At 37.6% G+C, this 13,657-nt stretch overlaps 1 protein-coding gene across 1 annotated transcript in view; it reads right to left on the reverse strand.

Annotated features, from left to right (window-relative positions):
• Positions 1-13,657, reverse strand: part of RYR2 (ryanodine receptor 2) — a 510,050-nt gene that overhangs the window by 309,006 nt on the left and 187,387 nt on the right. The window contains exons 18-23 of the mRNA XM_073793696.1: positions 9,915-10,033; positions 9,439-9,572; positions 7,704-7,945; positions 3,570-3,762; positions 2,291-2,507; positions 361-465 (exon numbers count right to left, since the gene is read on the reverse strand). Coding sequence (XP_073649797.1) covers positions 361-465; positions 2,291-2,507; positions 3,570-3,762; positions 7,704-7,945; positions 9,439-9,572; positions 9,915-10,033 — 1,010 coding nt within the window. The remainder of the gene's footprint in view (positions 1-360; positions 466-2,290; positions 2,508-3,569; positions 3,763-7,703; positions 7,946-9,438; positions 9,573-9,914; positions 10,034-13,657) is intronic.

The following is a 13,657-nucleotide window of genomic DNA, read 5'->3' on the forward strand; positions in this document are numbered from 1 at the left end:
AGGAGAGTAAACTGACTTCTTTCCATTTTCAGTTTTCACTTTCAATTTCAGTTTTTTTCCTGAGTTCCTCAGAAATCAATGCTTATTGTCTGTATATGTTAACCTTGATTTAAAAATGTAACTTTCAGCCTGAAGACTGATAACTTTTCAACTGTCTAGGCAACTAAGCCATCCTTCAATGAACCCACCACTAATGTCATTCCCTCTCATAAAGAAAAAAATGCCCAAAAACTAAAGTGTAGGGGAAAAAAAATCAATCGGATCGACTCATGTCACCAAGTAGCAGGATGAGTGAGAAGAAGTTATGTTTTCAGAAAGATGTATTAACAGAATCTAAAAATAATTTACAAAATTATGTACCGGACCATACTGCCAGCCAAGTTCAATTTTATTCATAACCCAGAGTTCATGGATATTCTCTGCCAGCTTTTCTCTTATCCTCTCCAGGTGGGGAGGCAACACAATCTAAAATTGAAAAGAAGAAAAAGAAAACACATCAGAAAGAAATGCAAGAAAATGCAGTGTTAATCGTCCTCACTGTGAGTTGAACCAAATAAAAGTCTCATCAACCATTAAAATATAATCATATAACAAGGTTCCAAACCATCTAATCTAAATTTGTAAAACTAGGTATCTAAGCAATTAATAGGTAAATTTGGGGAAATTATGAATGAAAGTTAGAAAGAAAGAAAACAGAGTATTGCTGAGGACAGCCATCATTAAGAAAAAAGTCCTAATGGATTTGGTATAACCACCAGAATATGCATTATTTAAAAAGAGAAATCATCCCAGAGTTCTTAAACCAACCTGGCCAGCACCCACCGGCTAGAATGAAGGCAATTCAGTGTCCAAAAGATAATCCGCTCACTCTCGGCGTCTAGAAATATCTGTTGGCAGTGATTTATGTTTTCCCTAACTCTGTTACTTTTAGTGGTTTCCAAATGTAAGCCTCAGGTGAAAAAATGTGAACCTGTTCCCATTATAAAGGGGAAGTTTAACGGCCTCTTCATAACACAAAATGGTTTTCCAGGTGATGGGTTGGCTGTGCACACCTGGCGAGGTACTGGTATGTGCCCCACAAGCAGTCCCTCAACACAGAGAGCAACTGCCCACCATGCCCATGGATGCGGCAGAGTTTCCACAGGGGGCAGGCCATCCCTGTCTCCTTCCCTCCAAACAGTAGAGGTTATCCAGGGCTCAGGAAATCCTAAATGTGCTAGCGACAGCACAGAATCCCACTGTCCATGCCAGTCCATTTCCATCCTCCAATCGTGCTTCCCGCTCAACTCTGGTAGCGCCATACACACCCTGGCACGTTCCAGCGACGGCAACACAAACTGAATTTGAGCCATGAACAAAGCTTGTTTGTTTATGTTACTGCATCATATACAAAGCCAGCAGGGAGAGACAAGAAATATGGTTCGAGGAACCAAACAATGGAAGCTTCTGAGGCCTGCTATTAATTCTATTTCAGACTTCAGACATTTCTCTCATCTTCAAAAGCTCATGAACAAACTATGAATATCTAACCAACCGGAATGAAGTTACTTCACCATTAAAATAGAGCAATACTTAATTCATTGTCAATGTCAGGATACTTTCAAGTCTATGAAAGAGAAAAGCAAGAGTAACTGCTAACATTGCTTGGGTGCTAACATTGCTTGGGTGCTATTCGCAAAGTACTGTGCCAATGTGTTATTTATTAACTATATCAAACATACTCTGAACATCCCAATGAATGTGATGAGTAATTTTCTCAAGTCCCAGAGCATACATTCGATCCCAGGCATTTTGATCATAATCCTAGAGCTCATGATCTCAATCTCTACCCAAGATAAAAGTCAGTTAAATCACTTCAAAATACCAAGTGTATCTAGATGGGGGAAGAAATTGAAAACTCCACCACTACCCTGGGTAAGTAAACACCACTCTAAAATCAGTATGCATTACCTCAGGTTGTGGCCCATTAGTACATTATACTATAATACTATAATACTATACTATACTATATATAGTATATAGTATAATACTATATTATACTATTATATACTATAATACTATAATAGTACATTATAGTCAATTTACTGGCTTGAAACCGCCCTTAAAAAACAAAATAGAATAGACTAGGCAAATGGCTAAGGGTAAGCATTAGTTCATGAAACCAATTATACATATAAATTGTATTACTGTAAAATGCATTTGTATGGGTTGCAGGCAAAAGTTTGAAAGCCACTACATATGGGAATGACTGCAACTCAAACGTTGCCATCACAGCTGAAGATCTGGGTACCTGGCTGGTATCCACGGGGATCGGTGTGAAGGCGGCTTGTGTCAGGGAAACTGTGGGACCCAGGAGGTCCCGTGTATATGTCCTTTCTTGCTTGTACTCTCGGCTGTGTTCCACTTTCAACTTTTCTTTTGGCAGAACAGCTTCATAACAAGGAGCATACCCGGGCGGAGGAAGGAACTTAAATTCTCCATGTCTCCCCCCAAGCAGAAAGCGTACCCTGAAAAGGATGCATGTCGGGGTCGGTTATATCTCTGGCATACAGAAAAGTTTCCTAATCAACAGGATAGAGGAATAAATTATGAGTACAAACTTAGCTTTGTCAGAAGCCACATTTCTTTTCTAAGTACCACCATAATGTCAGTACATTAGAGATTAAGAGCCTCTAATCATAAAAGTAAAACCTGATTAAATTACGTTAATGGCTCAGCAAAAACTTATCACTCTCTGGAGAAATAATAAAAGCATATGCACTCTATTCCTACGTGAATGAAATACCTGTTCATAGTATTTGGTCACTTAATGTCTCAAGGTGCCCAAATAATCAACAGAGAAAGAACAGACTTTCTAAATATCTGTATACTTAAAATTGTAGGGCTGGATGAGATCTGATAAAAAGAAAAAATAGTCACAGTCCGATTTCCCTGTGAAATTCCTTAAAGGGGACTCAAATGATACTTCTACATACTAAATTATCACTTTAATTTCTCTTCCATCTGGTAGCAGCAAAAAAGCAAAGGGTTAGAGGAAACTACCTTGACCCAGCTGACCATACGCAGATAATTTACAAGTATAGCAGGTAGAGGGTGACGTGGAAAGGAGTCATCTTGACCTGATCAACCAAAAAACATATGGTTTCTGTAGAAATGAGGGGGTTTGGAGTAGGGTGGAAGAATGTAATGAAAAGAAAAATTAATGAAAATAAATATGAGAAAATAAATGGTATTTTTAATGCAACATTGTTTATTTACCCTTATTAAATAAAAGAGTGAACTTAAATGGACTTGAAATATTTCAGGAACACTGGATAGAAGGATAGTCGGCAGAAGGCATATCTAAATGGTTGGATATATGAACAAAGGATTCAGCCTCCTGAGATTCTCCTCTTAGGTGAATCTTACCTTCACCCTTCAAGGAAAGGGCAAAATGCCCTGTGGACGTCTAGATGCCCAGGAGTGAGAGAGAGAAGGTTAGCAAAGCAAGTGTGATGGCAGTGCAGAGTCTTCCATGAAAGAATGAGAAGTGAGAAGGCAAAGAGAGCAAAAAACATAGAAATACTAACTTGATTCCTGCAGAGAAACTGACAACTGGAAAGAAGAGGCCATCAATGTTGAAATTCTCAAACATGCCTTGAACAGGCTGTCCGTTAATTCGGAAGGAGATGCTTGGGGCACTTAGATCTAAACAGCAACTGATGACATCATCAGTTCTCAACAGATGCTGGTTTGGTGAGCTGACAGTACGGGCAATACAACCTATGGGGAAACACATTAAGGAAGGTAATGCATCTTTATCTCAGAGAATCATCTTCAGAACCTGAGTCAAAGATCTGAATAGGCAGTGACAATCACCAAAAGGTACTGGACGAGACTAAATCTTGAATGCATATTAATGTTATATGTCAAATCCTTTACCAAAAAAATTTGTTGCTTTTCTCAGGAGCCATGCTGCTATCTTTATTGTAAAATGGTCCTTCTGACATGCAGAAATTTTTGCATGCAGATGGATGGTATTTGATGCTGGTATCATCTTACAGCTGATAATATAATGATGTCAGGAAAAATCTCTAGGGAAAGGCTTGAAGTCAAATTGCTACTTTATCACCTATTACTCGTATGACCATCAGCACGTTACTTAAGCTCTATAAACCTTGATTTCTTGTAAACCAAATTCCATCACCTTGTAGAGTTGTTATGATGATTAAATTAATGGTTTATAAGAACAGTCTCAGACACAGCAGGTATTTATTGCAGTCCCCTTCTCAAAGATTAAACCCATTTTGTTTTATAACATAAAAATATAAAGGGATAATGAAAGCAGAAAATGTGCTCATTTGTGCATTGTTTATTGAGAGACAATACGTGTCAACTGGTTTGTTGTTCTATAACTTATTTCACACAAGGTCTTGGTTCACTTCTTAAGTAGGACACAGGATACAAGTTGAGGCATGAAAATGATATTTGATAAATGTCATTTCTTGCCGTAGCCAGCCTATAACCTATGCCCATTCTTGACTGTGTCATAACTCCTTGGCCGATTAGTCCCATGGGCACAATGGAACACAGGAAGGTAAGGTCCTCCCAGACACACATGCTCACAAATGCAAACATACAAAATTTCTCCATTTGAGCAAAGACAAAAATAGATTTGATGATGCAACATTTGCATTTTTTAGAACACCTTTTTAAAATTTCTAGCATGCCAAGATTTCTACCAACAGCATATCTGAAATGCCAGTAGTAGAGCATATCTACATTTTAAACTGTGTACTTTTTAAAAATTTTACCAATATTCGCATCTGCAAGCAATACATTCGTTATCAGGTGGTCCCTCTAGAATTCTCTGGATATAATAAAGGCAGCTTGTTAAATAAAATCATACAAAAGCAACAGAACTCACAGATAAAGGTCTATATCCCTGTTTGTATTCAAGATCTGTAGCTGATAATGTTATTAAACATATTTACTATAATCCAAATATATTGCTCAATCTGAGGGATACTATAACGCTAATACTAATGACCATGGTTAACTGTTTTGCAATGCCTGAAAGAAACAGGTAAGAGAGATAAGGTCACTAGCGACCAGCCTAAGTCCACAGTTTCAATGGCACTCACACTGCTGAATCCACTAGGAAGCATTTTAAGGTTGCATTTACATAAACTCAGATCAAATCCATATGAGAACTATATTCCTGTTCACTGCATTAGCCAGAAAAGAAGATAGCAGTGGTCTGATTCATAGGTCCTGTAGAAGAATCCTTACCCATCTTTCACATACTGTTCTATGACATTCCTCCATACTTTTATACTTAAATTCTCCAAAAGCACCAAGGTTTTTCACACTTTGGGCCCTTACAAACACAGGATGTGGATGCCCCAATCGAGGGGTCCCCAACCCCCGGGCCGGCATCGGGCCGCACAGCAGGAGGTAAGCAGTGCGCGAGCCAGCGAAGCTTCATCTGCCGCTCCCCATAGCTTCCCATCGCTCCCATTACCGCCTGAACCATCTCCCACCCCCCAGCCCCGTCTGCGGAAAAACTGTATTCCACGAAACTGGTCCCTGGTGCCAAAAAGGCTGGGGACTGCTGCCCCAATCCAATTCTCATTCGCACAAGGGGAACATAGCAATGCTATGCAAAGTTTAAGTTGGGAAGAAGAAATGAAGACAGAGCTCAAAACTTTTGCTGATAAGGCAAATTCTGGTTACAAGGAATATCTCCACCCTCCGATCACAAAAAGTTAAGTGTTCTCTCTCAGAAATCACAGATAGTTGATACTTTAAATCCTACTTCAACTCTTAAAAAGAAAAGGAATAGGAGAGTGAACCCAAGAAGATTATGTGAATTACAGTGGATTTAACCACATAACTCAGTCAGAAGCCAATTAGTTTAGATTTATCTTTGTTGATCCTGAATCTAAAATTAGCAATAGATCCCAGGGCTTGAGAGAACATAGCTTTCAACTACAGGCATGGTAGAGTGCGTATTTTCTTGCCATTTGAAAAAACAGTCAAATATTTTCTCCTGATACAAAGTTTCAAGATGAATTTCTCTTGAAATTCCACAAGTAACCTCTTTTCTGTAATACCTGCATAGATTCACTCAATATTTTTGTTGCTCTTATCACTCTGTTTTAAAGATACTTTGCCATGAAAGGCATATTGCATACACTTTCAACTCCAGGAGCTCTGGGTTCTTCCTCTGTGTTGACAGAAAAAGCTTCAAACTAAATGCAAACATGAAAATGGTGAAGTGGCGTTATATGGCTAAAATAATGAGATGCAATTCAGCATTTTTTTTTTTTTACCAGTGTAATGTTTTGTTTCGTTTTTCCCCTAATCTCTGTGTAATGGGAAAACAAGTGAACACGCTTCATTCATTCACCTGAGGACCCATGTTGTGTGGAGTGATACTCAAAGGTAGAGAGAGGGGATAATATCTGAAGATAATAGTTATATTATATATTATGTTTTATCAAACAGACATTAACCCTATTTCATCTTTGTCAGGTCTTCTGAAGGCAGGGCTCTTTGCCTTTGTTTGGTGGGTAGAAAAATTCTGGAACAAACATTGTGACTCTCTTCTGACCAGCACCGTACACCTGTGTATAAGACACACCACACTACAGCCTGGGTCCCAACCAGTGCCCCACAGGTTAGATGAAATATCCAACATACAGCTTCATCTCCTCCAGGCTACTGAGCTATTGGCACCAAATAAAGGAAAAATTTAGTAAGTATTATTGTTCGATACAACCAGATGGAGTGCTTTTCTTTATAAATTCCTTACCATAAACTCTTAGGTTTAATTAAATTTAATTTAAAATGTTCTTTTCATAATTTATGAAGCCTATAAAGCATTAATAAATGAATACCACTTGATTTGCCCATGAGAGGCAAAGTGCGGCTTTCTGTAATGTAAGGAGCTTCTCTCTATTTTCTGTATGTTAAATGTGCTATAAAATATATCAGGTTCATTCTAAATGCCGCTTTATGAATACAAGCGTATGTCTGCAGAATCCAAATGAATTCCAATATCTACATAATCAAAAAGTAAACTTTTAAATAGAGCCAATCAAAATACATGTTTTAATAAATCTGAAAAAAGAGTACTATTTTTATATATTACTCATGTTTAATATACTTTCAACCATCAAAGCTTAGCGGTGGTAGCTAGTGAAATGAACTATTCATTCATTTTTAAACCATTCCACACTTCTGAAACAAAGCATCATTTTATTATGAGCTGACTCCTCACAATACACTTGACAAATTACCAATTCCTGACATTACATTACCCACCAGAAGATGGAACTTAGTCTACTTATTCCAATTATTTTCCAGGATTTGGTTTTGGTTCTTTTTTATATTGGAAGCTAAAGCTTCACACATACCAATTAAAACAAGTAGGAAACGTTTAAGTTTTTGCACTTGATTCATGAATCAGAAAACCACTTCTGAAGTATACCGTTCAAAGGCAAAGAAGTTTTTTGGAGAGGTACTATAACTGTAAGAGTTTTCTTTTTCCACTAGTGAAATTCTGCTTTTTACTTAACACTCTTATCATTTCAGTGTTACATTTCTGAAATAAATGTACCTGATATGAACAGCACCAATACCAATAGCTTTTAGAAATGTCCAATGAGGGCAAAAGATTTCCTTCAAAAACACTGTGAAAGAAAATGGATACTACGTACCTGACCAGAGGTGAAGGCCATCAAATCCATAGGAGAAGAGGTCATCTCCGACACCATTTCCACCCCACTCCTCGCCCCCTCCAGGGTAGGGAGAGTACCCCTCCGTTGAAGCCCAGCCCACTCGCAGGTGAGTGGCTTCGGCGGTCACAAATGGCTCGGTGTGGTCCACCATCAACTCATAGTACCATTTCCGATATTGCGCAGACCCTTCGCTGACACCCAGAAAAATGTTGGGTCTCATGCTTTAAAGAGAGAGGAATAGCATGTGAGAAAATCTGAATAAACCTTTCGTTGTCTTAACTTACATCGTGCTATTTTGAATTAGTCCTGCTTCTCAAAGACATATATTACATATTAAATATGTTTCCTTAAGTACAACAAATTATTGAAGCAATCACTGAAGTCTGCAGTGACCGCCAACCTTACAGTTAACATTCAGACACTGATGTTTGCTTCTGGGATAACTTGGCAAGGTCACTTAAGGGTCTATTGTTTTTTCTTAATTGCTCTTCAGCATATTTTATATCATTAATCATATTGAAGGGGAGGCACTCAGGATAGCACAGCAGGCCCTCGGACCTAATGGAGTTACTATTAATCCAGGACATAGAGACACTTTCCTAAGCTAAGCTTTGTGTCATACAGAGTTTGAGGCTGAAGCAAGTCATAGTGTTAGTGAAGGAACCAAGGTGATGAATCATCTTTGTTGTTCTCTATGCTTTGCTGTGAAAAGAATAATTTCTAGTTAGTTGTATTTAATTGCATTTTACGGAAGAACTTTTACCCTAAGTTAATACTAGGGATTAGTGAAAGTCTCAGAAAACACTGCTCATTAACGACAGGTCTATTACATAAAGAACCACAAAGGAAGTCTTAAATCAATCTTTTTTAAAACATCACAACGTAGAAATGTACACTAAACCCTACATTTTTGTTTGAACCAGAGTGAAGTAGCAAGTATTTCCTGGACAGCTGCTAAACACAGTGTACTGAAGTTATCACTATCACATATAACATTTCCTTAATTATAAGCTGTATTTATTATTGTTGTTGTAATTATTATTATTATTTTGTATATGGAAGGCACTATGACATGGTGGTGAAGAGCTCAGTCTCTGGAGTTAGACCTGAGTTCCATTTCCAGTTCCAACATTTTAATCTATAAAATGTAGATAACAATAACACTTTGTGCAAACACAAGCAGCGTAGAATACTTGTAAAGCACCTGGCATTGTGGCTGGGACAAAGTACCCAATGAATGTCTGATACCTTGGAAGGTACACCTAACCGAAAATGTAGTTTTATTGCTTATTTGTAGAATTTATTATACTTTGGACATTTGAATTCAATGTCTTTATTATACATAGCAGGCACTTCACCATTGGTAGTGAAGGACATAGTGTTTTTAGTTATGTTCTAAGAAGATGTAAAACATAATTGTGTATAATTCTATCCCTGTATCATTGTCAGCCTGCTCCTGAGGATGACAATGACAATTCGGCTACATATGAACGTGAATGAGAGCTCTTATACATTTTTTTTGTAATAAATGTGTATTTTGCTTGGGTCATCTATCGTTGTTATCTCATCTGATGGGTAGAAAAAATTCCTACACTCTTCCCTGGGGAAATATGTAAAAGATTCGAATCAAACAAACAGACGTTTTAGCGACAAAGCTAGAACGTGCATTTTTTGTTATGCTACCAATCTGGCGACGCGGGCTCGCTGAACCGACCTGCTGACGTGGTTCACAAGGCGTGTCTGCAGTAACAGGTCTCTTCCTGGCAGAAGATTGTCACAGATGAGATGCTGGTTAGAACGGACTGCTACCCCATGGCAAACACAGAGGGAGCATAAGACGTCCAGAACCTGAAAAGAGAAGCCACCTTCAGACTCTCATTCCCTTCTCAGGTTCAAGTGTCAGCAGCAATTTCCACAAACACACTTCCTCCAGTTACCTCTGACCCAGTCACTTTAAACATTACAGCCATGTGTCCACTTATTTTCCAACTTTCCTTCATACACAAATTGAGAACTGCTCCAGCCTCCCATTGAGGCTATGCATAAGCACTAAGCAATATTACCTGATTGGAATGAAAAGGTGAGAAACACTCACGAAAAATCTGACACACCTTTTAAAAATTATCTTTTAAAAAAATAGTTTTAAAGTTATTCCAGAATTTATTTCTGGCAATAAAATGGTTCACTTACCTTGTGATTTCTTCCATGCTTGTCTAAAAGTGAGATAATGGATTTAATATGGCCTTCTTTAATAATATTTAGAGCTTCTGGACTTTCTACTAACACACAGTGTAAAACTTCAAGAATACCTAAAGAGAAAACAAAGAAAGGGGGGAAATATGATTAACCAATCTACAATGATCAGTGGCTTTCCTCTTCCCTATGTGTTTATTCAGGTGTTGACTGAACATAATATAATTATTATGTGCTCAATGCATTTGGGCATCATGCATAATATCACAGGGCACCTGTGATAGGGGACAGGTGGTGTCTGGAACACAGGGCTGATAACCAAAGATGATGTCGAGTGAGGACAAGGCAAAGATACAGTGTTCAGCTGAGTAAGCAGGTAATTCTGCCTGCAGAGAAATGAAAGAAAGCAACATTTAAGTGGGGCCACAGAGAACTCATTCATGGCCATTTTCCAGACAGGAAAAGACGGCGGTAAAGTGCTGAATGAAGTCTTGAATGGGGGGCATACCTCATGCGCCTGGGGTACAAAGCCAATAGGGGATGGGACAGGTAGGTTAGGGCCAGCTTACACAGCTTCTAGACACTGGAAGCATAACCCTGCAATAATGCATCCTAACCCATGGAGATCATTACATTCTCATGGAGGTTTATAGCAGAAAATGTTTCTTGGTTTGCACAACAAGAGAAATACACAAGTTAACACAAAAATAAACAGAAATATACAATATACAAAACCTGAAAAAGAAGCGTAATATTTTTAGGTATTAGCTATCAGAGAAGATAAAATGGAATACATCTTTTCTTAAAGTCTAAAACAGAAATTAGAAAATAAGTCTCATTATCAGAATTTTTAGTGTGAACTTGGAAAGCTAAATGGGTACACGTATATTTATTTTTTCAGAGCAAGCCTGCCTTGTCAACAATGAGAATGTAGTTCATTAGTAGCAATTAGACATAACACTTAGAAAGTGTGATCTCTGTCTGAGAGTTACTGTCTGACATCTCTTAGAGTATTGAGAAGGGTCCCAGAGGAACCTTGTAGAAAGGTTTATTCATTTCAAATGGAGATCACTTTCTTGGAAAAGAAATGTAAAGTGCTCAGGTTTACAAATGGTAAGGTATAGAAGTAATTCACTATTACTGTCACAATTGACACTTGATCCAAACCAAGACAAGGGCTGTTAATACTAATTTCTTCACCAATGATTTAATGTTTTGAAATATAAATGCACATTCAATGAAAAAATACCCCAAAAGGTAAGTTAATTTTTGGTGTGGTTCAAAATCTGTTGCTGTATTCCAACAATCCGTGCCTGTTAAAAATCAACGAGAGCAGAAAATAATAATACAACAGGCTGATGGATAAGTTAAAGAAGATTTTTATATAAGGGTATGGAAACTATTTCTGCTATTATTAAAAAGGTAAGCAATAAAATAAACCCCATCATTCCAAGCTATAAGAAATTAAAATAACAGAAAGGGAACAGCATTTTTTTTTTTTTTTTGGCTGTACCGTGCAGCATGTGGGATCTTAGTTCCCTGACCAGGGGTGGAACCCACGCTCCCTGTAGTGGAAGAGCAGTCTTAACCATTGCACCGCCAGGGAAGTCCTGGGAAAAGCATTTTAATAGATTAGTCATATGTCATCCTGATGTTTTTGGTTTTTTGTTTTCTCCCTATTACTTATTACTATAGAGCACGTGGCTGCCTATGTTTATAAATAAAGTTGTACCGTGTTTACACGCACGTTTGTTCACATATCTTCTTGGAACTAAAAGTATGACCCTGCAGCAGTGCATTCTAACTAATAGAGCTCATTTCACTTTCCTGGAGGTTTATAGTAGAAAATGTTTCTTAGTCTCCAAAACAAGAGAAATATACAAAATAATACAAATGGTGCTCTTGCATTAAAAAGGCAGAGCTGAGTGGCTGCAACAACAAAGTCCTATAGTCCCACAACCTAAAATATTTACTATCTGGCCTTTTACAGAAAGAGTGCACCAATCTCTGCTATAAAACATAATCATTAAGAAAAAAACAAGTAGAAGATCAAGAAAAATAAATCTTTCATGTAAATAAACATTCACGAAAGCCCACAGCATTCATAAACCTAAATATATCAGAAAAGATTAAAGACTAGATTTTTGGAAATAACAGCACGTATCACAAAATGCAAGAATGGCAATGTGAAAATAAATCTCTGATTTTTCTCATATTCAGCCTATTCTAATGGAAGGGTTTCAGAGTTTTGGGTTTAACATTAAATTTTTTTTTCAGTGGGACCAGGTCAGAGCCAACAAATAAACACCTAGATGAAAAGAACTACTGCCTCTAATGTCGACAATAAAAAGTCAGAGAAAACTATTTTTAATTTTAACGGTTGGAATAAACTGCAAATAAACTGCTTTTACTTTTTATAGCAAGAAATTCCTAAAGGAAAACAATTGGAAACACCAAAAGAGATATTTTCAAAAATAAAAACTAGCTAGACTGCTTTATGTATATATTTAAATCATACTGATATATGCCTCAAACACTTAGGTAAAAAAAAATGAGACAGAGAAACAGTGCTTGATATTAAGTGGCAATAGTTGACTAAAGATGATTTGACATTTAAAATTTAAATTCACTGAGTGAGACCCAGGAATGGCAACAGTGCAGAACACTTATGGTCAGAGTCTCAAAGAAAAATTGTATAACTTGGTAGATCATAACAGAATTACCGGAATGAAAGAATTATGAACATGCTACAAAGTGTAAAATAAAAACCCACCCAAACTAGTAAGACAAAACATTTTGATAAGTTTAATAAACTTATAGAAATGATTCATGAAATTTTAATAACACAGAAATGCATAATGTATAATGTAAACTTTTAAGAGTAAATACAAAATTGGGTATATATTAGGACTGCAACTATGTAAAGTATACTTATTTACATAGTTGCAGTACTAATAAAAACACCAGAAGTTATTAGATCAGAATATCAGTGCTAGTTATTGCTCGACTATGAGGGAGACCCTTGAACAACATGGGTTTGAACTGCACAAGTCCACGTACACACGGATTTTTTTTTCACTAAATACATACCAGAGTGCTACGTGATCCACAGTTGTTCAATCCGTGGATGTGCAACTGTGGATACAGAGCCAACTGTAAAGATATACATGGATTTTCAACAGCCCAGAGAGTCGGCACCCCCAAACCCTGTGTTGTTCAAGGGTCAACTGCACTTCTATTACACTACTACACACACTCTATGATAAGAGCACACCTAACTCTTAAAGTAAGAAACATTTCTAGGTCCTGGTTCAAGGTAGTGACATTGGAGGATTCTAAACTCAACTCCTCCCAAGAATACATCACATCTACATTTATACATGGAACAATTTCCTCTGAAAGAAACTCAAAACTTTACTGAGTCAATCCTATACATCAGGCAAACACAACAAAAAACCCCACATTGAATCAGGTAGGAGAGGCTGAGACACAATCTCGCTATAAACCCCACTCCCAAGCAGCAACCCACAATCGGCAAGTAACTCACAACCCCGAGCTTCTCCCTGAGTAGCAAAGGGCTTGGAACCCCATATCTGGCACCCCTACTTTAAGACCTGCACCTGAGAGCAAGCGCCCAAAACATCTAGCTTTGAAAGCCAATGGGGCTTGCGTCCACAAGACCCATGAAGCTATAGCAAATTGAGAAAAAGTCCCTAAAGGGGCAGCAGGAACTCACCTAC

The sequence above is a fragment of the Tursiops truncatus genome, chromosome 16 (genome assembly GCF_011762595.2).
Source record: "Tursiops truncatus isolate mTurTru1 chromosome 16, mTurTru1.mat.Y, whole genome shotgun sequence".
NCBI classification, from domain to species: Eukaryota; Metazoa; Chordata; class Mammalia; order Artiodactyla; family Delphinidae; genus Tursiops; species Tursiops truncatus.